The sequence below is a fragment of the Pteropus vampyrus genome, unplaced genomic scaffold, assembly GCF_000151845.1.
Source record: "Pteropus vampyrus isolate Shadow unplaced genomic scaffold, Pvam_2.0 Scaffold85, whole genome shotgun sequence".
In the NCBI taxonomy this organism is placed as follows: Eukaryota; Metazoa; Chordata; class Mammalia; order Chiroptera; family Pteropodidae; genus Pteropus; species Pteropus vampyrus.
Genome location: NW_011888866.1, coordinates 5,419,618 through 5,447,145, shown reverse-complemented (window position 1 = coordinate 5,447,145; position 27,528 = coordinate 5,419,618). Strand labels below are relative to the sequence as shown.

The window sequence follows — 27,528 nt, the reverse complement described above, 5'->3', positions numbered from 1 at the left end:
TTTTTTGAAACATTTGGGCGGGGGGGGGTGGGGAATTTAGATGTAGATAGATATTGGATGATATCAAGAAATTACTGTTAATTTTGTTGGGGATGATAATGACATGTTTATGTATGAAAACCCATTTTTTAAGAGAGGGAGACTGAAGAATGAAGAAGAGAAATAAGATGTCTGGTATTTGTTTAAAAATACTTCAGAGTAGTGTGTCATCTTGATAATTGTTGGGTTGAGGTGATAGGTATGTGAGTATTAATAATACTATGCTTTCGTGAGATTTGAAAATGTTCGTATTTAGAAATGTATTTAAAATAATTTATACTAGCATTTGTTCAACGAATATGAGTGTCATATTTCAGACACTGTGTCAGTGCTTGAGTTATAACAAAGAGCGGGCCCCTTCGGCTTGCCTATGAGAAGCTTACAGTTTATTGGAGGAAGAGCTGCTCAGAGTGTACTGTTAACATTAAAGTGTAGATTTTTGTGTTTTCCTGAGAGTATACAGGGTCTACATCTTACTGTTTATGTGGTCACTTGAAAAACATTTTTCTTTTTCTAGAAAATTAAAAATTTAAGAAATTTTATATGTAGCAAGCTATGTGCCAGACCGAGTCACTGCTGTACTTATTTCACTTATTGGATGTATTATAGGGCATCAGAATAAATCATTTGTTTTTACCATCTTTTTACACCCCAATTTGCCTTTACTTAAATTTTTTTATTTCAAAATAATTTCAGACATACAGAAAAATATAAAATAGTACTGAGAACTCTTAAATATCCTATTCTCAGACTTATCAATTTTTAACATTTTGTCACCTTTGCTTTCTCATTCTCTTTTCTGAATCACTTCAGAGTAAATTGCATATATTATGCCCATTCGTCTCTAAATATTCTCCATGTCTTCTCTTGCGTTATTATAGAACAGTTATTAAATGCAAGAAATCTAATATTGATAATACTGTACCTTTATCTAATCTATAGCCCCTATTCCAGTTTTGTCAGTTTGTCCCAATAATAGCTTTTGTTTTTTAATAGCATTATCCCCATAGGAGCCAGTCCAGGATTGCAAATTGTATTTAGTTTTCATATCTTAGTTTTCTTTAAACTGAAAATAGTGCTTTAGCCTTCGTCTTTTATTACATTAACGTTTTTGAAGAATATAGGCTATATGTTTTATAGAATATTCCTCAATTTGTATTTGTATATGATATTTCCTCATAATTAGGTTCAGGTTATACATCTGTAGCCAGGGATTTTATATCTCTCTCAGGATATGATACAGAAACACATGTCATGGGTCTGTCCCTCATTGGTGATGTTAATTTTTAGCTACATGGTCATAGTGTTGTCTGGTTTCTTTACAGTATCTAGTTATTATTTTTCCCCTTGCACCTAATAAGCAGTCTGCAGGGATAACTTTAAGATGGTGCACATATCCTGCTTCCAATTAGATCTTCTGTATCCTCACCAAATTTCTCTCCTGGATTTAGCATCCATTTGATGACTCTTGCCTGTACTGATCTTTACTTTGATAGTTGCAAAATGGCTATTTTCTAACTCTTCTTCTCTTCTACCTTATCAGTAGACATTCAGTTGTAGGAAGAAGCATCCTTTTATCATCTGTTATCAGTGTGGACTTACGTACTTCCCATTTTATTCAGTGGTTTATAATCCATTACTGCCTTTATTTTTGTGATTAAATTGTCTCAGATTTGTCCAATGGGAGCCTCTTCACCCTGGCTGCTGTGTCTTTTTGACATACTCTCTTAGTGTTTTGTTTGTTTGTTTGTTTAGTATTTCCTTTCTTTCTGGCACATTAGGATGTTCCAACCTCATCTTGATCCTTTCTGTCTTAGTCCTGGAACCAACCATTCTCCATGGAGCCCTGGTTCCTTTAAGTGGGGAATCCAAGTTGCTTTTGAGTTATCTATTTTTATATAGCAATAATCTCTTCTTTCCTGGATCAGGACATCCTCTGAGAAACTAAGTTTAAATTAGAATTTGATAGTGGGTTTATATTTCCATGAAGATTTTATTTATGAAATAATTATATAAGAGTTAGCAGTTTATTTACCATAAAGTAACTATTTTATTCTATTTTTCAAAGAAGTGATTCTGATTTGATCTTAGTTGTAATCAAATGAAATAGAAGAAAAAAATAAAAGGTTTTTTTTACTTTATTTTGTGAATGTGTGGAAGTGTGGAAGGGTTTAACTACTTAATTGTTAAAATGACTTAAGGTTTACATACTTAACTGTTTTTAACTAAGTCATCAAATATTCTAATCTGAAAGAAATTGTTGCTTTTTAACTCGCTTTTTAAATGAAAAATTTTTATTATAATATAGAATAATATTTCTATATGAGTGGAAACTCACAGGTAACATTATTCCACACAGTTACTTTTACATCTTGATATATTTCACAGCCATTCTCTCACCTGTGGAGGAGTATTCCCTTTATTTTTTAAACCTAATGTATAAGTTTTTCCAAGCATCTTTGAATGGTTATTTTATTTATTTGTTTGTTTGTTTATTTACTTTAGTCAAGGACATTGCCAGTTTACAATCCCTTATTTTTTATGCCTACAGCACCTGGTCTTCCTAGGTGGTCTCCCATCCAAGTACTAACCAGGCCCGACCCTGCTTAGCTTCCGAGATCAGACGGGATCAGGCTTGTTCAGGGTAGCATGGCCGTAGACTGAATGGTTATTTTTGAAGCAATTAATATCTGTGCATGGTTTAAAAAGTCAGTTCCAAAAGGCTTCTACTGAAAAACGGCAGTACCTGTGCAACCTCCCCTAACCCCCTAGCTCTATTTCCTAGGTGGAAATACTTTCTTAAAATTTTCTTTTCTGGTATTTACCTTTGTATTTTTAAATAGTATGCTCATATGTCTACTTGGCTACTTTTGATGTCAGTTTTTTCTTAAAAAATTATTTAATTTTTTAAGACAAAAGTAATACATGCAAAGGATACTGAATTCACAAGGTTCAAAGGGTGTACAGGGAAAATTAAGTCTCCTTGCTATTTCCCTGGTGATGTACCTCCTCTTACTATTTTATGTGTATCTGCAGAGCAGTAGTTTTCAATGTATCATCTGTGGATTCTTAAGAGGGGTCTCCAAATGTTTCAGAAGATGTGCTAGGTTGCAACAATTTCATAATAATACCAACTTCTTTGCTACTTAACTACGTTGACATTTGCACTGATGGTATAAGCACAGTATTGGGTAAAACTGCTGGCCCTGCAGGGCATAGCAAGACAGTGGCAAAAATCTGTACTAACAGCCATTATATTCTTCATCTCCACACATTTGCAGGAAAAGAAAAGGTATCATTTAAGAATGTCCTTTATGAAGCAGTAAAACGTTAATTTTAATAATCTTGACCCTTGAATACATTTCTTTTAATATTGCATGTGACGAAATGGGAAGAATGTTATAAGGCACTTCTACTGCATACCAAAGTATGATGCATGTCTTGAAGAAAAATATTTGTAATTGACTTGAAGCTGGACTAGCAAACTAGTTGCTTTTTTCAAGTTTTAAAAAAACTTGGGTATTTGTACCTATTTCATAAAAAATAAATGAAGTAAGCCTGTCACTTCAGGGAAAACAACTGAATTTATTTCCAAGATAAAATTCAGGCTTTCAAGGAAAAATGAGACTTTTGGAAAACATCTGCCATTATGAGCTCAGCAGCTTCTCAAGACCTTTCTGACGATATTGATGATGATATTAACAAATGTGATTTTTTTTGTTTTTTTGGGGTTTTTTTTTTTGCCATTGTTTAATGAAATGTGTCAGTGTTTGGAAGATATGTATAACTTGGTGGGCCAACTATTTTCAAATGAACCATGCACGATATTACAAAATCATGCTGTGGGTAAAAGATCTACTTAGGTGCAAGATAGAGTGATAGTTTTTTAATGAAATTATATAAAAGGTTTCATTGATATGGTCTCAGATTCCACAACACAGCTAACCTTTACAAAATTATACTTGTGAAATTTTAGCATAGTATCAAAGAATAATATTCACACTTATCTGAAAAGGTTATTAGATATATTCTGCCCATTTTCAACTACATATTCGAGTGGAGCTGGATTTTCTTACTAGATTGAATACAGAAGCAGATAAAAGAATCCAGTTTTCTCTTAGGCCAGACATTAAAAAGTAAAAATGTATAACAGTGCCACTCTTCTCAATTTTTTGGGAAAATATATTCATAAATATTACTTATATTAGCATGTAATGGGTTTACTACTGCTGTTTTTAAATAATAAATTTTAAGTCTTTGTTAACTTTATTTTCTAGTATTGTATCCAAAAGCTGTGACCCACGTAATCAAAGCTATTTGGGTTATTTTTAAGTGTATAAAGAGGTTCACAATTAGAGTTTGAGAACTGCACTATCTTTTGACTGCTTATGGAAAAGGAGTTCACACTTCTCCCTTCACCCTTTCTCCCAGTATAGTTGTATCACAATTTTAGATTACTTTAAATAGCAATGTGGCATGTATTTATTGAATGCCAACTATGTGTTCTAAGCTCTGGGGCACATAGTAGTGATGAAAACAAAGACTCAGCTCTAGTATGAAAACAAGTAGACTTTACAGAAAGTGATTTGGAACTAACTGAACTGGAAAAAGAAGATATGGGGTAGGATTAGCTTTTTAAATATAAGGTGGTTAGGAATGTCATCATGGTTAAGGAAACTAGACCTAAAAGAAGTGAGTGAGAGAGCCTTGTGGATATCCTGGGGGACAAGTATTTTGGGTAGATCGAATAGTAATAGCATGCTTGGCCTGCTGGAGGAATAGCCAAGAAGTTGTTACTGGAGTGGAGTGGATGAGAATGGTAGTTTCTGAGGACAAAGGTAGCAAGGGCTATGTCTTTCAGTTTTAGGAAAGGTTCTTGTATTAGTTTTGATGTCTTAGTCATTTTTTTCTCTTTTTGGAGTTGCTGTCAGTCAGATGGTAGGATTTTGTTGCTATCTTTTACTTGCTACTAGCTCCCTTTTTTGGGGGAGGGGTAGATTAAAACATTTTTCTTTTATTGTCAGTGGGAATCGTAAGGAAATTTGAGATAGATGTGTATAATTTACCATGTTTAAATACATGAACTTTTGCTTTTGATAAATATAACAGTTTTACCAGGATCAAGTTTTATTATTGATATGAAACTGGGCTCTCTTCCCAACTCTTCGTGGTCAAATTATATTTAAATATGTGAATAAATAAATTTTTCCTATATGCGGTGAATAGGTTCACTTTGTAAGCCTAAGTCTACTTTAACAACTATGTTCTTTAATATGAAGTAGTCTTATTAAGTGAAAATTTTGATATGATTTTTATTACAGAACATCTACAGAATGTGATTTATTTTCATGGATTTAGTTGTAATTTCTGCATTTCTTTAAAGAACTACATATAGTACTGAATAAAATTGGCCATTTTATTTTTATAACCATCTTCCTGCCTGCCATTCCTCTGATATGTGTTCATTCTTATTCTCCTGAGGAAATCTGTTAGGGATCAGCTCTTAAACTTCTGTTAGGTTTCTCCTGCAGAATCAATAGCTCTTCCTTCTGTTTCTCCATAGTATTTGGTCTTCTTATCTTGTAGCAGCTACTACATTTTATTAGAACTTAAGCATTCTCCCACTGTGGAGGCTAAATTTTGAAAATCTCCATGGTAAACAAGAAGTTGTAGTTGAGTAATGTAATAATCTTACATAAAAATAAGGCCATGGGAACTGAAGTTGTGAGTGAACATGTGAATGCCCCTATACTAGTTTTAAAAAAGAGAGAGCAATACTAGCAACTTTATAAGAATTAAGATTCAGACATTTGTTTCAGACCTTAGGCAAGTCACTAAACTTCTGTAATCTTCAGTTCCCTGCAGATAATAGTTTTTAGTGAAGATAAAATGAAATAAAAACATGGCACATAGTTCCTTACAGGCTGTACATGATCTGGCCCTTGACCACCTCTGATCCCAGAATATACCATCTCCCTTTCTGCCCATTCCAAAACCTCTTTCTGTTCCTTTCACATTAGGCCTATTCCTGCCATATGATCTTTCCTTGCTGTTTCCTTTCCCAGGAATGCTCTTCCTCTAGAACTGTGTGACTTGGCCAATTGGTAGCTGGTTCCATCTCATGATTCAGGGCTTTAGCTTAACAAGGAGCCTGTTGATGGTCAGCCATTACCATTTGTTTTATTTCCTTAGTAGCACATATTTCTCTCTAAAATTTAATCTTTAGTTTGTCTACTTGTGCCTTGTTTGTCCTTATTTGCATGTAATTTCCACGAGAGCAAAGACTTTATCCTGTTCATGGCTGATCACAGGGCCTAGAACAGTGCCTAGCTTATAATAGGCTCTCAATAAATATTTATCGAATGAAAACAATGAGTAATAAGTGTTAGCTAGTGGATTATTAGTGATATTGAATTTCTAAAATATTAATAAGCTACTACAAAATTAATATCTGTTACTTGAGTGACATTTTCAGATTCTGGTCTGATCCTAGATGCTTGGGATGGAAAAAGTTTGGATAACTTAACTTGTATTTATCCTGTTTGACATAGCTGGGTTGATCTTTCTGAAACCCTCTTCTTAGACTCTTGGACTTACCCATTTTATTCCAGTGCGAATGCATATTTGTCCTCATAGATAACAGTTCTGGATAGCCGTTTTAAGGTTAGGACTTTTCAATTATCTTACTTTACCTAGAACAAGTTTCAGTTTAAAATATCTTTTCTTTTCTTTCCCATCATCTTTACTAACTCAGTTGCTGCTTTTTCTGATTATCTGGAATAACTCACAGTTGATGTGTACTGAGACCAAAATTCTGAATATTGCCCAAAACGTATATTAGTAAATGCGTGTTGACTGGACTTATATATATCACATTCGGGTTAGGATTACTATACTTATCTAGAATATGAAATTTTTTGGGTAACATAGCATCTTAACTATCTTAGTTATCACCTTCAACAATGACTGGTAGGAAAAAAAAAGGTTTGTTGAATAGCGTAGCTGATATTAGCATACAGGATAATAAATCCTTGGTTTCTGTGAACCACTATCCTAGAATTGTTTAATAGCTTGCTATTTTTGTTTCTTGTTGCAAAGATTTTCACTTTACTGTCTTAATACATAGATAGATCCATGGAAGACCAAAATGTCATTTAATCAGAATAATCTTGGAAATCCCTAAAGTTGCCCATTAAATATAAAATATAGACATACCGTCTCTCAAAGTCCAATACACCCTGTGTTTCCTTTAGTATTGGAACAAATCATTTTTCATTGTTAAACACCAAATGAAGTGTAGTAGTAGTCTGCGTTTATGGACCATGTTATGGAGAAAATGAATAGCTCTAAACATTAGATGCTGATAGCACAGCAAGATGCTCATATGAGAGGCACATGAGAAGTAAGACCAACTAGAAAACAGCAAAATTTTATCATTTTGTGTTCTTTCTGGGTATATAATCATTGTGCAGAATAGCAAGCATAATCTACGTGGTTTAAATTATTACTTTCTTGTTTTCATATAGTTAAATTCACATTATGGGTGTGCTCTCCATCCAGAGGTGTTCTCTCCCATCCAAGTTTCAGTATGCCTTTATCTTCAATCATTAAAACATCAGTAACACTTCCTGGTTTTTCTCTATGACTCTTATTCTCATTCTTTAGAACATACTCTTTAATGTTCTCCAGGTTGCATTTTTTGACCTAAATCACATAGGCAGAGCAAAAACAACTTTTATCTGAAACTTGTTGGACTTCATTCAAGGAGAAATTGTTTCCTTGGGCAGTTTTACATTCTCAAGGCAACAGCCATCTTTCCAAACTAGTTTTCTGTTTTATTTTATTTATTACCACATCCTTTGCGTTGGGTCTTTAACAACTCAAGGTTTTGGTCTGATCTTTAAGAGGTTCACTCAAATAAGTTAGATTAGAATTGAGGGCCTGTTTAAAAAATATTTTCAGAGGGGGAAGTTTGTGGACTTTTTTGCCAGGATGCTTTCTGAAAGCTAATTGATTCTTCATCTTTAAAAACAGTAATAGAAGTCTGCATGTGCATACATCTTTTTGCTTAAAATTTATAACAACCCTTTGAGCTACTAAATATTTTCATTTCTCAGATGAAGAAATTTAGGCACAGAATGGTTAGTAACTCGCTAAAGACTCACAGCAGTGATGGAGTTGAAGGGATTTAAGTCAGTAGATTTTGAGTCACCTCAGAAAGGAGTTCCAAAATTCAGGGCTTAACCAGTATTTCCGTATTACCTTTAAGGAAAACAGTAAGATGTATTTTTATCTCCAGTGGGCATGGCTTTTGTCAAAAGAGAAGGAAAGATGGTGATGTTTTATTTGGATGGTGCGATTAGGGGGAACATAATTTCCCTGTGCTTTTTCTGTATATTCCAGATTTTCTACAGTGAACGTATTTTAAAAATCAGTTTGAGGTTTAATTTATATACAATATAAGCCACACATTTTACTTTACAGTGAGTTTTGGCAAATACATATATTCATGTAACCAACACCCCAGTCAGGATATAAAACATTCCATCACCCTAGAAAGTTCTTTCTTGCTCCTTTGCCACCAGTTATTGCAAGAAACCACTGATCTGATTTTTAACATTATAGATTAGTTTCGTTTGTTCTAGAACTTCATGTAAATAGAATTATATAGTATTACTCTTTTGTGTTTAGTTTCTTCAGATGTTTTCTCTTTATCATTTCATTTTCATAGTTATTAAAGTTTAGTTGGCATACAATATTATATTAATTTCAGGTGTACTAGTGATTTGACATTTATCTATCTTATGGTATGATCACTTTAGCATTTTCTTATGAAAAAATCTAAAACATAAAAGTTTAAAAAAAATCATACTGTGAACATCCATCTCCCTATCACCCAGATTCTGCCATTAACAATTTGCTATTTTTGCTTTATCACATATTTCTCCATTTGTTCCTTTAACCATCCATTAGTCAAGCATATTGGAGTTCTAGAGTTGAATAGTTGCTTACAGTTCTTTGTTTTTAAGGTAAAATTTGCATATAATAACATGCACAAATTTTAAATCTACCATTTGTTAAGTTTTGCCAAATGTGTTCAAATCCTTATGAATAGATCAGTATATAGATCATGACTGTTGCCTCAGAAAGTTTCCTCATGCACCTCCCATTCTCCTTTCCTCTTTCCTCTTTCCATTGTAGAGCACAACCATTGTTTCGTTTTATTGTTTTTGTTTTTTTGTACTTCAAATTAGGTTTGCCTGTCCTAGAACTTCATATAAATGGAATCATATAGATACTTTGTATCTGATTTCTTTCCTCGCAGGATGTTTTTGAGATTCATCCATAATGTTACAGTACTTGTATCAGTAGTTCTTTCTTGTTGTCAGTTGCTGTTTGGTATCCATTATATCTATGTATCATAATTTGTCCATTCACTTGTTGATTGGTTTCCCCCCACAGTTTTGGTTATTATGAGTAAAGCTATGAATATTCATATACAGATCTTTTTGTATACCTGTTTTCAAACCTAGGAATGGTTTTAAATTCCTAGCGTGTAATTACTGGATCATAGGTTAGAAGTATGTACAATTTCATTAGAAGTTGCCAAGAGTTGTTTGTGGAATTCCAGTTGTGCCACATCCTTGTTAACATCTGGTGGTTTTGGTTTTTTTAGTTTTAGCTTTTTACTTGAGTGTGCAGTTGTATCTCACTGTGGTTTTAATTGCATTTCCCTGATAACTAAAGATGTCCAGCATTTTGACATGTACTTATTCACCATTGGTATATATGTTGTAAGAAATGTTAAAAACCATTTGCCTATATTTTGGGGGGCGTTGTCTTTTTAAAATTTCAGTTACAGTTGACATTCAATATTATATTAGTTTCAGATGTATAGCATGTTGGTTAGATATTTATGTAACTTAAGAAATGATCTCCCTGATAAATCTAGTAGTACCCACCTGGCCCCACACATAGTTATCACATCATTATTGACTATATTCCCTATGCTGTACTTTACATCCTTTTTTGGGAGTCTTATTAAGATGTAAGAGTTTTACATATATTCTGGATTCAAGTTATGTGCGGTGCTTATATATACATATAAATTAAATACATGTACTTGTAATTTTCTTTGTCTTTAGTTCACTGGCTTATCTTTTCCTCTTAGTTGTATCTCTGAAGAGCAGAAGGTTTTCATTTTGATAAAGTTCAGTTTATCGGTTTTTAAAAAATGGTTAGTGCTTTTTGTGACCTATGAGATCTTTGTCTATGGTATGATCACATAAGTTTTCTGCTATGTTTCTTTTAGAAGTTTAATAGTTTTAGCTTTTAGGTTTAAGTCTGTGATCCTTTTCGAGTTAATTTTTCTGTCTGGTGTGAGGTAGAGATTTTTTCCGCATGGCTCACCAGTTGTTCAGCCACCATTTGTTGAAAAGACTATTCCTTCTCCATTATCTTGGCACTCTTGCTGAAAATCCTTTGATGGTATGTATGTGTCTATTTCTGGACTTTCCATTCTATTTTTATGCCAGTAGCACCCTGTTTTGATATAGTTGGGTTTTACTCTATCATCTTGCTGTTTGTTTTCTATTTGTCCCATCTGTTCTGTTCTTTTTTTTTCTTCTACTCCCTTTAGGCTTGTTTTTTTAGTTTTTCTTTTTCTTTTTCTTTCTTTCTTTTTTTTTTTGTTTGCATTACATTTTATTTCCACTATTGGCTTATTAGTTATAATTACTTGTTTATTTTTTTTTTTTTATGTTTTGTGGTTGCTTTAGGGTTTATACTATGCATCTTTAACTTTTCAGTCTGCCTTCAAGGAATAATAAACTATTTCATGTACAATATAAGAAATTTACAGCAGTTTACTTCTATTTGTTTTCCTTATGAGCTTTTTGTTATTATTGTCATACATCTTTTCATGTTATTAGTTTTGGGGGAAGTTCTTCGTTCAAATTTTGGAGTTATAAGAAAATAATCCTTGTGAGGGAAGGTGCTGGTAAAATTCACTTTATTTCATTTTACTTTTACAAAAGTGACTGGATGGTAATGATTTATGAAGAAGTCTTTAAAATTTGATAAAATCAGACCAGAAAACTTTGATATTTGAGTCCGAAAAAAAGATGATTTTATCGTATACTGTTTTTATAGAATTAGACCAAAATTACAACGTGAAGCATTTGTGAGTGGATGTCTCTGAATATTACCCTGTTATTGACTTTAGGCAAATTATTTAGTGGAAAACATTTTAAAAAATTCCTCCCCTATGTCTTTATCTGTATATAAGGAAAACTTAGTCGTAGTACTTTATTAAAGTTTTTGTTAAGTGATTTTGCTAATCATTCTAAGCTTTTATTTTCAGGTTCTGATTTTGTCATTCAGTTTATATGTCACCCTTTTCAGCTTTGTGTCATTTGAGAATATGGTGAACATTTCATTTATACCAGTTTGTTTCAGTGCATACTTCTATCATAACACTTGTATTTTAATTACTTACTGATATGTCTCCCTAACTGCTAAACTATAACTTCTTAAGGACAGGTCTATATTTTATTCATCTTTGCATTTGCAATATTTGGGACAGTCTAGCACATTTAAAATACTCACCTCATGGACATGGACATGGACAATGGACTAGTGGTTACCAGACTGGAGGTGGGAGGGGGAAAATAAATAAAATGTTAAAAAAAATAATGACAATAATAGTAAATAATGTGTATTAAGATGCAAAAAGTAAAATAAAACCTTAAAAAAAATACTCAAGAAACATTAATTGCATGATGTATTAATTTGCTCGGTCTGCCATAGAAAATACCATAGACTGGGTAGCTTAAAAACAAAAATCTGTTTTCTCACAGTTCTAGAGACTAGTCCAAGAACAAAGTGTGGGCAGGCTGGTTTTTCATGAGGCCTCTCTCCTTGCTTTGCAGATGGCCAGCTTCCTACTGTATCCTCACAAGGTCTTTTCTCTGGGACTCTGTGTGTGTCCAGATTTCTTCCTCTTATAAAAGACACCAGTTAGATTGAATTAGGGCCCATCCATATCACCTTATTAGCCTTAATTATCTCTTTAAAGGCCCTATAAATAGTCACATTCAGAGGTAATGAGGGTCAGGATTTCAACATAACAAATTTTGAGGGGACACAGTTGGTTCCACAACGCATGGATACTTAATTTGTCATGTGTTCTAGCTGAAGGTTATTTCTTGTGGTCCAACACCAAACCAAGGTTGTCAAAGTTGGGACCAAAGATTTCCTGTCTTATATAAGAATAAGTGGCTTAATTCTAGTATTTTGTCTTAGTTCCCACTTAGATCATTGTGTTTGTAATGATTAAGACCCTGTAGCTGTTAGTGCTTTGAAGTACTACCTAGTTGTTCTCGTTTCATATTAGGTTTTCCTTTTTTTATTTTTTTACTCTTTATGTCAAACAAATTGAAAAAACACACATATACACATAACTATATACACTTGGGTACATGTATGCTTCGTGCACATATTGGCTATTAATGCACGATAGCTAAACATTTTAATCCAAGAAATAATGTTTATTTGCCAAACTCCTGGTGATAATTGGAAAGATGACACCATTTAAAAATTTCTTTATAGAAATTCCATGAATTATACATAATTTCCCAGGGTATGCAGATACATGCCTTGCTGTCATAGTAAAGTGACCAGATGGTGTTAGGCCCTTTTTTCCCCCTTAGTAGTCTCAGCTTTAGTTTCCCACTCCCCCTCTGCTGGTAGTCCATTGTAAGATTTTTGCAGATATTACTTTCAGTAGCAAGGGGATGGTGAGGTTGGAGAGCAGGGTAATAAGGTCCTTGTCACTCATCTGTCTCCTCCCTTCCCTAGGGATTGGGGAAAATTTACAAATAAAACCCTATCCTAGGACGTGATTCCATAGTGTAGCGGTTAGCACGTCTGCTTTACACACACAAGGTCCTGGGTTCACATCCCAGTGGAGTCACAGTCCATGGTCTACGGCCATGCCACCCTGAACAAACCCCAGTGTCTGATCTCAGAAGCTAAGCAGGGTTGGGCCTGGTTAGTACTTGGATGGGAAACTACCTAGGAAGACCAGGTGCTGTAGGCATTAAAAACCAAACCAAACTCTATCCTAGTTCCTCCTTCCCTTTTTTTTTTTTGGGAGGGGGGAAGCTTTTATTTTACAATAGATTTACATATACAGAAAAGTTGCAAAGTAGTACACTGAATTCCCATATACTCTTCTCTTGTTTCCCCTATTGTTAACATCTTACCTATTGTACATCTGTCACAGCTAAGAAACCAAATTAGTATGTTACTATTAACTAAACTCCAGATATTATGAGGATGTGGTCTCCTCTGGTCTCACAGTGCCAGTCTTTTGTTGTTTTTCATGACCTTAACAGTTTTGAGGAATGCTTGTCAGGTTTTTGTAGAATGTCTCTCAGTTTGGTTTGCCTAATGTTTTTCTCATTTTGATTGTGGGTTTTGGGAAAATACCACAGAGATGGAGTTCCCTTGCTAGCAACATGACTTGTGATTGATGATATTAACCTTGATCACTTGGTCGGTGTTGGCCTGATTTCTTCATTGTAACTGTAGTTACTCTTCTCTGCTTAGTCTTTCCTTTTGAAGAAGTCACTAAAAGGAATACTGAGTTTTTAACCTCTGTCTCCTGGAGGGATGTTATCTACATAAATCGTTTGGAATTCTGTGAGGAAGATTTGTCTCTCTCCTACTTATTTATTGATTCAATCATTTATATCAATATGGACTGATGGATATTTATACTTTGGGTTAGAATCTAATACTGTGTTATGTATTTTGCTGCTACAATAGTTTTGTCTATGGCAAGCTCTTTCAGATTGGGTCTAGCGTCCCTTTGATATGCCCTGTCCTTTTGTTTTTTTATGTTCGTTCTATCACTGCAGGAACATGAAAAACAAAAGCCCGATCTTTTCTTTCCTTTGCCACAGCCCGAGAATCAGCCATTTATCCAAGTAGCCCTGGTTCCTTATATTGAAGAAGGGTATTAAAAATCAGAATCTGAGTGCTGAGTCATAGAGTCCTTTTTACTTGACTTTTCAATTCCTATGCAAAATGCCAGGAAGATCTGAACCTGGATATTTGGATGAATGGTGAAAGGTTTTAGCATCACACATTTGTATCATAGTACATGATAATAATATCTGTGTGTTGACTTTGTTTTCTGCTCTAGAGTCATGAGAAGCAGCTTTAAAAAAGTACTGCTAAGTGTTTAAAAAAGGAAAAGTTGGAAAGCTAGAAGGAATGTATATTTTAGAGGCAGACAAATAGGGAAGAATCATTAGATTCTTCTGTTTTATTCTGAGCCTCAGAAAAAATGAACTCTCTTTGTTTGCAAAAAGAAAGGTTATCAACAGGAGACTTGCTGTGGACAAACAGGTGTACTTGAGAACTTCTGCTAACAGGAATTGCAGACTTCCTAGAGCCTGTTCTTCCCCATCATCATCATCATCACTATCATCATCAATAATGTTAGTATTATTTTGCCATAACTGCTGTTATTCCAGTCTTAACTCTCTTTGCCATAATGCTGGTTTGTTGTTTCTGTTTTTTATTGTTGTTGTTGTTGTTGTTTTTAATCAAAGAAGTCAATTACAAATAATTTGTAAATTTTAAGGGCAGGTCAAGAGTGAGGGAGGTTGGAGCCTCTTTCCAGTTACTTTGGCTGGAATTTGTTCCAAGTAATGGAAATTGGAACTTTTAAATGTATTTCTGCCTTGAAACTTGATTAAACATTTTAGAAAACAAATGGACCTGGATCTAAAAAAGAGTTTATTGCTGAATTCCCTTGGAAAACCTGATTTGAAATGGAAACTGCGGTGCTAAGAAAAGGTTTGAGTCAGAACAGCAGAGTTTGTCTTTGTCACAACAGTTGAAGGAAGAGCCAGTGATATTTACAAGGTTTTCTGAACTTACCAATTTCTTGTCTTTTAAAAATTCTGTAATTCAGTCTTTGTTCTCCTACTTTTATTTAGCTTTACATTTTAGGATTGGCACCCACTAGGAACCAAGATTTAAAAAAACAAAAAAACCCCTGAACCTTTAAAAAATTTTTTCATTATTTTGCTTTATAAATTTCTCAAAATGAAAATAAAGAGAAAAATAAATGAAACATAAATAAGATAGAAGTCACCTATGTTTTCTTCCTTTATCAATTTGAAGAAACTCTTTGTATATTAGGAATGTAGTTTTATATTTTGGAAGTATTTTGTATGCTACTTTAAATTTTTATTCTTTTACCAGTTTTTATGAATTTAAATGCAATTTTTTTGTACCGTTGAAATTTCCACCTCATCTTGTACATTTTCAATAAAAACAGAGAATATTGTTAGTCACAATTGGCATGTTACCATGTTAACCTGGTAAGCAACTAAGAATTATTAATTAGTATAAATATGCCTAACATATGTTGTGTTTTATTTTATTTTTACTGAGAACAATCTGTTTCTGGATGGCTCAGAATTATGTTTCTGAACATCAGCTTTTATTCTGTGCTATGTAGCACAGTGTTGCCCTCAGAATCTGTTCACATAATAATAAGCAACAAAGTAATGGACTGCTGACTTTTTAGTTATTGGGGCAAATGCCTTAGTTCTTCTGTCTCTTAATTGTTATTAAGTGCTGTTATGCCTAGAATCCAGACAACTAAATTTATTAGAATTATATGTAAAATAAAATGATCTTTGAGTGTTGAACTGCATGTGGCCTTTCTGACAATTATTTTGACCCTTCAGTGAATCATTTTCCTTTAGGTTGTGTTCCCAAGAGTTGAAGTTGCTGGAAATCTGACTTTCGAAGGAACAGTAGTTATTACTGCTTTACCAAAAGAGAGAAGGGGAGTTATTTGAAAAACATGATGAGACCTGAAGAATATTTTATGCAAGGGAATGATAAGTAACTGAATTATGAAAGATACCGTATTTTAACATAAATATTTGCTTGTGTAGAAGTATGTTTAAGGCCAAGTGGGATACCAGCAGAAAACAGCATTCATTACAAAATGTCATAATTTCGTAGTGTTCTGTAATTTGTGGTTCTAGCTTGCTTGCTGAGCATTGCTCTGAACAATGTTGAAGGCTTCAAGGTCATAATTTGGTATTTTGGCTCAAGTTTGGTCAATTCTGGAGATTCAGTTCTTAATTTAGTAAATCAGCCCTCCCTCCCTTCTTCCCTCCTTTCCTACCTTCTTTAATTCCTTCCATGTTGGGAGAGTAGGTACAAAAGAATATGAAGTTATACTAATACACTTAATAACTCATTATAGTGGCTTTTGGTTGGGCTGCTTTAACAGCATAAAGTTGCCACTTTGTCCTTTTTTGAGCAGGGGGTTGCTTATATCTAACATCTTTTTCAATACAGGATGGCATATTTGATACGGACTGGATCCTGATATAAATTGAAAAGTTAGAGATTGGGTAAAGGGAAGGAAGATGTTGGAGTTTATTATCGATCGCCTCTATTTTCTCTGAAGAAGCAGTGTTAGTCATTTACTTAGAATGAAAATATGTAAAAGGAGTAAAGGGCTTGAGGAAATAAATATCTGAGTCCTTTACTATGAGGAATGGACAAATAGGTGTAAGAAAGAATTACCAGGTAGTTATTATTGGCCTAGTTGAAGTTAAAAAAAAAATTCTTCAATTAAAAATATTTGGCAGTGGTTAGGATGATTTAAAGAACATAGCAGCAGCCTAAAAGCAAAAGCAAGTGGTTTGATTGGCAAAAAATTTATTGTTTGAAGAGTGTTTACAAAGAAAGGAATGAGGAGTTTAGTGCAGAGCTTTCTGGCTAGTGTAGCATGATTGGATTGCAGGTATGTGGAGATACTGATCCCCTTAGCCCTTAAAGCATCAAAAGAGAGTTTGGGGTGGCTTGTACCCCAGGGCTGTGACATCTTGTAGAAAGAGAGAACCACCTTATCTACCCTAAATGCTCAAAAAATAAAATATTCTATGTGTGTAATGATGTAAAAAATGAGAAGTACTGATTCATAGAGCTGGCTAGTACTAAGATGTTTTACTGAATGAGTACTAGTGGTTAGTCAAAATGAGAAGTCAAGAGGGGATAAATAAATAGGGAAGATACCTTTCAGGGCTTTGCCTTCTCAGATTTTCTGCTCTCTGATTTTGTTACTGTTTCCAAGGGTTTTTTCTTTTTTCTTTTCTTGCTGCCTTACTTATGGTGCATACCCTCCAATAGTCTTGTAGCTATTCTCTATATTTACTTTGATGGAAGTAATTTATTGACTCTAGTGGTTTTATTTTCCTCCAAGTAAATAATGTTAAAATCTGTATTTTCTGACTTGGAATTATAGGCATATTTCCATTGGTTGTCTATTATTTCAAAATCAAAAATCTGTCCACAACATATTTTCTGCATTCTCTTTCCAGTTGACTTTATTTCTGACAGCGACTTATGTTTCTTCCAGATATCGAATCAAGAGGTCTCACAATTGTCCTTGGCTTGTTTCTTCATTTCTGTTTCTATATCTTATTTCTTTGTCTTACATGACTCTCACATTTACCTATCCTACCTCATACTTCGCTCTACCTTTCACCCCCTAAAACTGCCCTTTGACCCCCATCACAGCAAAGCTTTCTCCCAGGTCTCCCTGACTATCCCTCTGGTCTATTCCTGTTGACAGCTGCTCAGTTAAATCTTCCTAAACTGTGTTGTTAAGTAGTAATTTATAACCCTTCACTTCTTGATGATTTGACTCCAGCTTATTTTCTCCCACTAAAAACACAAAAGCAAACACCCCAAACATGATTGCCATTTTTTGCCATGTCTCAGCATTGTTTGAAGTAAAGAGTTTTCTTTGCCTACCATCATCACCTTGGGCATCCTTCGTGGATGTCAGCTTCTCTTTGAAGCCTTTACCAGAGACACCAATTGCTTCTTCCTATGTGATTCTAAATTATTACTTTCATTTATATCATTATTTATAGCATTCTATATTTTAGTTATTTATATTCTGCCTTACTTAATTATGAGCTGGACATATACCATATCAATCAAATTTTTTCATCTTTGTTAGCCCACCAAATTATGTTCTATCTTACCTATTTCAAAAGTAGTTCCTGTTTCTCACAAGGATGTGCTCACTGCTTCATTGAAATGGTTCTTTTCAAAGAGTCTTGTGTAAGCCACAATAGTTTTGATTTTGATTTCTCTTTTAGTATCATTTAACATATATGACTGCTTATTCATAAGAAAAAGGCCAAGCAATTTAAAATTATTGACAAGAATTAATTCAAAATGTTCAGTGTGCTCATGTAAAGATTTAAGATCTTATTTAGCAGTATAGTTTAATTCTGCATTTAGCTTGTGCAGATTGTTAAATTTTGAAGATATTAGACATATTAAAGCACATATCTTTCCATTTTTAAAAATATTAATCGACTTTAAGTTAGCATCTATTGCTTTAAAAAAGGATTCTCAATTTATTGAGTTCTCATCTCCAAGGAAACCTAGAGTCTACATGAAGCTCAGTATTGGAAACTGGATGTTTAAATAACAGTACTCTCTAAGAGTAGTTTGTAAATTTGAAGCTTTGAAAGTTGGTCGATTATCTGAAAAAGTATCAAGAACGAAAGATTGTGGAGGTTTGTTGTCCTTGCACATTATTCTTTGACTTCTTATTGACACTTTTCAGTTAATCCAACACTAATTACTATGCTTTTAATGATGGAAGATTTTGTGAATGGTTTGATGATAAGTTATTACTTTCCAAGCATTAAAATTTTTTCATACAAATAAGTTCAGAAACATTATGGCTAGATCTGTAGACTAGTATCAATAAGTTAAAAGCATAATTAACTCTCAAATTTGACAACTCCATTGAAATTGGCCAACAGTCATATGCCAGCTTTCAGTTTCTACCCTATTCTTTCATTAAGCCGTCCAGGATTTAGTGGTCATTTCTAGTCACTAAGGAGGAACTTTATGCCTAGTTAAGATTTCCATGAAAATCATAGGCATATATTTGGTTTTTATAGCAATCTGCATTTAGCAGTTATGTCCTAGTCCGTTGGAAAAATAAAACACATTCTGCTCTGATTATTTTTATTTCTTTAAAAAAGTCCTTGTACTTTGATTTCAGAAGTAGCAAATGATTATTTTATGAAAAATTCAAACCGTACAGAAATTTGTAACACAAAAAGTGAAAGAAAGCTCCTAACCTAGTGTTGTAAATCTCTTCCCTATAATTCAATCCCAAACTAAGTGTGTAGTTTTCTGTTTTCTCCATGTATATATAAAATAAGTTGTTTTATAGAAAAGATCATATTAGAGCAGCCTTATTTGCAACCTACTTTTAAAAAGTTATCTGTACTTTCTATATCAGTTTTCTAGAACCTACCTTATTTTTAAAGACTACTTAGTTTATTTTTTGGCTATACTCTAATTTTATCTTAGTTGTAAAAATTAAAGCTTGATAAAAAAGGACAAAAATACTTCCGTTCAAATTTTCCATTTCTTTTCTACTCCCCTCAGTTGTTCATGTAACTGTACAATTGTCCATGTAACTGTAATAACTCTTATTATAGTTCAATTAAATGTTATTTGAAAGTTCAGTGAACAAAAAAATGAGAAATTAAGTGTAAACTATGAATTTGAAGTAATTTTTAGGTGCATATATTCAGACTATTCAAAAAAATCCAATGTTTTTAAAGGCCTAACATGTCCATGGTGATGGTATTTATGTTTTATATGTTAAGAAATTATGACGTGCTTCTAATTCGTAACAGCCAGTTTGGAGTCTTTGCTAAGCCAGAAATGAGGTGTCTCTTCACTTAAGAGGATTGTCTTTTACATCCTATTGTATAGTTTTGTATTTTTTTGTATATAGGCCTTTCATTTGATTTTTTTTAGATTTTTCTTGATAGATTATATTTTATGTAATAGATAATTAGCAATATTTTTGTATTTCATAATTCATGTTACAGTGTAAATTCCAGAGTTCAGAAATGTGTCATACCAGAAATGTTAGACATTTGTGCACTGTACCTTATGATTTGTAGTACTACCTTTCTAACCAGTTGAAACTGACTCCCAGATTCTGAGGCTTGCCAGGATAGATACACCCTTCATTTTGCTACTGGCTCTGATAATAACACAATCATGGCTAGAGCAGTATGCTATAATATACTGAACTCCGCCCAGTTTGTACTGATAGACCTAAATATATGTTAGAGATTTTTTTCTTTGATGACTAATACGTAGGGATTTTAGAATATTTTAAAGAAGATAAACAAGAAAATAATTAAGTTCATTGAGTAATAAAAACCTGTTATTTGAGAGATATTTATCTTTTCTTTAAAGTAGAATATGTAGTATTACAAATTAGGGAGCCGAAACATCCAGTTCCCCAAACTTCAATCCTCCATAGTAGAGGAGAGTCTACAGAATTATTTGCTTCATAGGTTTCGTGCCAAAGAAACTTAGTCCTTTATTTCTATACTTTAAGGTTCTGTAGGAACTGTTGATTTTATGCCCTTCTTTGACTCTAAGGATTTCATTTATTTCTAGGCATAAAGGAAGGTCTTAAACATTATGTCTTATGTATGTAACTGTTCCTCCAGAAAAGACAATAATAATAGCCATGATGCCAAGTACTCGGCTAGGTACTCTCATTTAACCTTTACGGTAATTTTACGAGGTAGATACTATTACTATACCGATTTTATAGATGAGAAACAGTCGTAGAGAGTTTAATCTGCCCAAGGGTATACAGCTAGTCAGGGGCAGAGTCAAGACTTGAACCCAGACCTTTTTAGTATACTAATGAATGACACTTACTTTGCTTGACTGTTTTTACTCCTTTTTGCCAGTGATCCCACCTAAATGTGGAAAATTATCTTCCTTGTTTATCACAGTATCTTTTGAATATTTCATTTTCTGTAATGTTCTCAGATTTGCTATAGCTTCTTTGGTTCATTTTCTCTAGTTTTTGGTCAGTCAGCCGGTTTTCTACCCTAAGTTATTTCAGGTCAAGTTTGTACTCAGGAGGGACAAATACTCTTCATACACAGAGTAAGCCTTAGCTGATGATGGTCAAACCATGTTGAAGTCTCTAAATGTCAGCATGATGCTCTCTCTGTTTTTCAGTTTCCCTTTATCTTCTCAGAGGAGATAATAGTGATCCTGGGCAGACCTTTTATAAGGCACATTTCAGTCTGATAGTTCTAAACTCCGTTGTACTATACCTTTATTCCTTTTAATACTGTGGCCAATAATATCCAGCACATCATGGAGTGGAAGATGTCTCTGAATCTCCTCACACGGCTATCCCATGTCCACTTCCTCTCAAGTCATTGTCCCTTCAGATATCTGTTTAAGTTAAAGGGTATAGTGAACATCTTTGTACTTCAGTCTCAATCTCTTCACTCTCCATATAAATCATCCTTAATTCAGTGAATTTTAGATGCAGCCATAAAATTGTCTGCATAACAGCAAATAATAGGACACTCCCCCCATCATATCAGCATGGAGCCATCTAGTGAGAATCCTTGTCCTTTTTCCTCTCTACTCAGAGGGTTATTAAGATTTTACTTTGGTTCTAAGAAAAAGAAGGAGAAATTCTGAGCTGCTTAACATAGAACTATGAGCAGATCTACAGTGTTCTGGAGGATGAATCTTTGAAGGTGAAGAAAACTGGAATGCTGTGATTTTTATCTTGGAAGTCCCTTACACTATCCTATTTTCTTCTATGCTCTGATTATAACTATACTTGCCTCTTTTAGAACTTTTAGTGAATTATCTGTAATTATTTGTTTCATTTTGATTTTCTTGGTCAACAAGAATTCAAATATGTCTTTTGATAATAGCTAATAGTCTGTCTTCTGAACTTTATTGTCTAATCAGGGTAGGTTGCCCTAACCATTGGTCTTTTTTCACATTTTTATTTCATATCTAGCCTCCTAAAAGAAGTTGAGTTTAAGTCTTGGCAGTTTAATAATAGTTATTCTGTATATAACTTTCTTCTTTCTACTAGGTATCAGTCTGCAAGTTATTTACTATTTGCTGATAAGTTTATCAAGTTTTCTCCCTCCTTTTTATTAGAGTTTGTTCTCCTGTATCTGTAAGAGCAAAAATCTCTCTTTAAGAAATTTAGTTTATTTAGGGTACTTTGCTAATGTAGTTATGAGCCCAGAATAATGCCTATTGAGGGGAAAGCTATTTCTTCCTAATGAAATTTTCTTTGACTATTCAAAATAGGTAACAAAGCATATTGTCCATACTATCTATCTGTAAGTAGTGGTGGCTATAAAGCTTTTATGTAGTAGGAGAGAATATTCTCTCAGGCACTTGATTATTCTTAAACTGATACATAGTAAAAAAAATACTAGTAAAAGAATTAAAAATTTAAAACATGCCCTAAGTATAATCCCTATGGTACAAATATTAATTTTTTCCACTTCACTATATGAAAAAAGATAAACAGTAGATATATTTCTAGTTCATTTTCTGATAATCTCAAACTTTTATAGAAAAATGCAAATTCTTCTATATGGATTTCTTTTAAAATCTTGTTCCTTTAGCATTCTATAAAATTAACCATCAAATTTTTATTTATTAAGTGTGTTTATCATTGATAGTGAAGGTTCATATTAATAAAAGTGACTTTCTAAATCAGTTTAGAGGTAGAGTTCCTCAAAGTTGTATCAGTAATTTTAATGGGTTTTTACTCCCCCCCCCACTGCCTTGTGCTCACATATACTTAATTTGTGATTTATTTTGCCAAATCCTAACCCTAATTTTTGTTTTAAAAATAATCATGTTTAGCTATTGGGCTTTTTTCATGTAAGGTTTACTGCTAGTGGTGGTTCTACACTGTCAGGAGTAATTGGTATGCTACCACCATGACATAGCAATAAAATGATTGAATCAAACCAGTACAAAGAGGGTCTAGTATTAAGGTTTCAGTATTGAAATAATGTATAATAGCAAAGCAGTCATAATGTGGCCAAGGAAATAGATATATCTAGTACATAACTTGTCTCCTTTGTAAATTAGATCAGCCAGTAATTTTTACGGAAATAAAAGACTAGATTATGATTTTATCAAATAGCATTATATTTCAGAACATTTTTTATTGGTCATTTATGTTAGTTTTGCTGCCTTTTTAGTTTAAAATAAATATATTGGTATTTATTTCTTTTCGTGAGCTTACTCCTCTTTTCAGTTCAGAGTAGAGCATGAATTTGTACTCCCTTGGTGGAACCATCTCAGGTAATACGGGGTATTAATTTTGCATTTAATGACCGTATGACATAACTCAGAGTTACTGGTGTACAGACACACACACCATACCATACACCACCTCTCTTCCTTACTCCTTCCCCTACCTTCCACTTGGGCAGGAAAAAAAAAATAACCAAAACTCAGAGCAAAGTTAACCATAAAGAGTTCATTGTTTTGGCTTTGGGGCATAAACCGATGGAAAAGAAATTGAATTTAGTAAATTATGCTATGAATCATTTCTTTGTAAATTCACTTATGGATTCTTGTTCCCAGAATTTATCTGTCCTTTGGCAAGTTTTCATTGCCTCTTAAGATCTCCATTACCAAGACTGAGAGGATGACTTTGTAATTAAGGATGAGGAGGCTAAAACTGTTCTTTTTCCCTTCAGTGTATAAAGACTTTTCTCAGAGATTCAACTCAACACACAAGTCCTGGGAGACATCTACTCCTGGAAGAATCTAAGATTTTCCAAGTGATTCTTTTGATGCTGATCAAAAGAGGGTTGCATAGTTACCTGAAGCCCACAATACTTGATACTTGCCCTTTAGACTTTTTTGCAACAGCTTTACTGAGATATAACTCACATACCATACATTTCTCCCTTTTTAAGTGTACGAGTCAGTGGTTTTTAGAATGTTCACAGAGTGGAACAGCCATCACCACAATCAATTTTAAAACATTTTCAATTCACTGAAAATAAACCTATACTCTTTGGTCATCACACCTCATTCCTCTTATTATCCCCCAGTGCTAGGCAATCAGTAATCTACTTTCTCTATTCAGTTGCCTATTCTGGACATTTCTTATAAAAGTAGTTGCAATATGCACTCTTTTGTGACTGGTTTCTTTTACTTAGCATTTTTGAGGTTCGCATATTGTAGCATGTCTCAATATTCATTTCTTTTGATTACTGAGTAGTAGTCCATTTTATGGATTTATTTATCAGTTGATGGACATCTGTGTTTATACTTTTTGGCTGTTATGACTAATAGTGTTATGAATATTTGTGTTTAAGTTTTCATGTGGATGTATGTTTTCATTTCTATCAGGTGTATATCTAGGAGTAGAGTTGCTGGATCACATGGGAACTCTGTGTAATCTTTTGAGGAACTGCCACACTGCTTTCCAAAGTAGCTATACCATTTTACATTTCCTACCAGCAATGTCCAAGGGTTCTTTGCCAACACTTATTATCATCTGTATTTTTTATTATAGCCATCCTAGTTGGCCCCCCTTGAATCTTAAATCACATATATTTGTGTTTATCATTGTGACTTGTGTTTTCTTGCATTTAATTATGGTGATCCATGCCTGACTGTCTACCTCTTGTAATTCGCTCTGTGCCCATATGATTTTTTTCACTCATGGTTTTGTTCCTCCTTTACTACCGATCCTGCTGAACTCCAGACAGGGCTTGGTGGCTCATCTTGGATATAGCACCGCTTACTCTTGTAAATAATAATAATAATAGAAGATAGAGGTTTGATAGCTTTGTATAAAAATAGAATTTCATTTTTTACCATTCTAATAATAGTTATCTGTTGTAATAATAGTTATATACTGAAGTAAAGTAAGAGACCTGTGAAGTTATATATTCCTATAACTGTCATTTGTGGAGAAGGAAAAACTTTCTATTAAACATCCGTCTTTTCCTCTCCTTTCAGAAGTGGGTTAAAAGTGCATGTTAAGTACAAAACTAATCTATGATGTTAAAAGTTAGAATAGTGGTTACCATTCCTGGTGAGTGAAGTGCCTGGAAGGGGATTTCTGTAGTGCTGGTTATCTTATGTTTCTTGATCTTGGTGCTAGTTACATAGATATATTCACTTTGTTGAGAATTCGTCAAACTGTAAACTTAGAATATATGTGTCTGTATTATACTTCAATAAAAACTTAAGGTAAAAATGTTAATGTTTAATCATAGTTTGTACTAGTAAAGCTCTTCGTTCGTCACATTAACTACCTTTCAATGAATATGTTCCATTTTGAGTCAGTATATTTACTACTTTTATATTATCACTATTCTTGTATGTACATTACATTGATGTAGACGCTTTAATTCCAAGTCACCTTGTTCAGCAGTTTTAATTTCAGATATTGAATGATTTAGATACACTTAGATTAGTTGTAGGAAGTTTGATTTTATGTTCTGTGCTGCTTTAACTGAATAATATTCATCACCTCACAGTAGTGGCTTGAGTCTTCCTGTATGTAAAACTTCTGAAAGGCAGTCGTTATGCCTACTGTCTTTCAATGAGTTTAGATTCTCATTAGAAATTAAAGTAGTATGAAGGAAGAAGGAACCATGGGAAAGGGAAGCTGTATTCATACTGATTCGTTATTTGTAGTAGTAACATAGTAACCGTCTGGATGTACAGAAATATTTAATATAATTACCACTTTAAAATGTGATACTGGGAGACAGCCATTGTTGACTCATCTGAATCTTTTGACTTCTAATTCTTTTATCTATTTTTATTATAGCAGTTTTTGAAGAAATCGTTTGATTTTAACCAAATATGTTATGTTGTTAAAGGTAGGAAGATACACAGTAAGATCAGTTTTTGGTTAACAGAAGTTTTCAAGTAGGCTTATGTTCTGTGATCTTTACTGTATTTCTAAAAATTGGGTATAGGTGTAGACGTAACAGAGAAAAATATTTTATAGGAATAGGAAAATGATTCATTATAGCCGTTTTGTATCCTGATGAGGAAAGGCAGTTCTGCCCTTTTACAGGGATGTTCTCTGTGAAATCTGAGAACTCTTCAATTAAATAGTATAATAAAACATATTAACAATCTTTTTAATATCTAATTGTGTCTTCTAGGCCTTCCTTAAAGTTTCCCATGTCTCAATGGACTCCTGAATATAACAAGCTGTATACTATAAAAGTGGATATGAAGAGTGAGATTCCTTCTGATGCGCCAAAGACACAGGAGAGTCTAAAAGGGATCCTCTTACATCCAGAGCCCATTGGGGCAGCCAAAAGTTTTCCTGCAGGGGTTGAGATGATTAATAGTAAAGTGGGGAATGAATTCTCTCACTTGTGTGATGATTCTCAAAAGCAAGAAAAGGACATGAATGGTAACCAACAAGAGCAAGAAAAAAGTGTTGTGAGGAAAAAACGCAAAAGCCAGCAGGCTGGCCCTTCATATATGCAAAATTGTGTTAAAGAGAACCAGGGAATATTAGGATTGAGGCAACACCTAGAAACACCAAGTGATGAAGATAATGATTCCTCTTTTAGTGATTGTCTTTCTTCTCCTTCATCTAGTCTGCATTTTGGAGATTCTGATACTGTGACTTCGGATGAGGATAAAGGAGTCTCTGTAAGACATTCCCAGGCAATTTTAAGTGCTAAAAGTAGAACTCATAGTGCACGGCCCCAAAAGTGGCCTCCGACTGAGACAGAATCCGTTTCAGGATTGTTAATGAAAAGACCCTGTTTTCATAGCAGTTCATTAAGAAGACTTCCATGCAGAAAGAGATTTGTAAAAAATAATTCCTCACAGAGGACACAGAAACAAAAAGAGAGGATATTAATGCAGAGGAAGAAACGAGAAGTGTTAGCCCGAAGAAAATATGCCTTGCTCCCCAGTTCTAGTAGTTCCAGTGAAAATGACCTCAGCAGTGAATCCTCTTCCAGCTCATCAACTGAAGGAGAAGATTTGTTTGTTTCTACCAGTGAAAACCACCAAAACAATCCAGCTGTTCCCTCAGGTAAAAATGTTTCTTAAATTGAGTAAACCGTGGAGGCTATTGTATTGTGTTTGTGCTTATTTTCTTCTACGTTTTAGTGATTTCATTGTAATTAAAAGGAATATGAAGCTCTATTGACTTTTATTTTAAGCCATATAAGTAAATTATCAGCTATATTATTAAACCATGGCTCCAGTTTTAAGATACAAATTTTAAAAATTTCTAATATTTTAAATGGAAAAATTTTAAAGTTTCTTATTTTTCTGACAATTACAAGCAGAATTTTTCTCTTTATTTGGAAAATGATTTTCACCATTTTATACATATTTTATGAGTTATTGATTTATGGTATGATTTATTTCCTGCAGTACTTATTTAGTATGTTTAACTTTTATGAGTACTTTTTCAGACAGATGTGTGATGGATTTCTTTTACATTCAACCACAGTAAGAGCAATTCTAGTCACTAAAAAAGACTGCTTAATGTTATTTTTAAGTACCCTATTATTGTTT

The 27,528-nt window shown here is 33.5% G+C and overlaps 1 protein-coding gene, 1 non-coding gene and 1 pseudogene across 15 annotated transcripts in view; 2 read left to right on the top strand and 1 right to left on the bottom strand.

Annotated features, from left to right (window-relative positions):
* Positions 1-27,528, top strand: part of RNF111 (ring finger protein 111) — a 73,523-nt gene that overhangs the window by 3,493 nt on the left and 42,502 nt on the right. For all 14 annotated transcript variants that reach the window (XM_011363414.2, XM_023532555.1, XM_011363416.2 and 11 more), the window contains exon 2: positions 26,145-27,037. In XM_011363414.2, coding sequence (XP_011361716.1) covers positions 26,164-27,037 — 874 coding nt within the window. In that variant the 5' untranslated portion in view covers positions 26,145-26,163. The remainder of the gene's footprint in view (positions 1-26,144; positions 27,038-27,528) is intronic.
* Positions 2,582-2,700, bottom strand: LOC111742056. The gene has a single exon (XR_002781175.1). It is a non-coding gene; the product is annotated as a 5S ribosomal RNA (ribosomal RNA).
* LOC111742094 lies at positions 13,022-13,138 on the top strand (annotated as a pseudogene).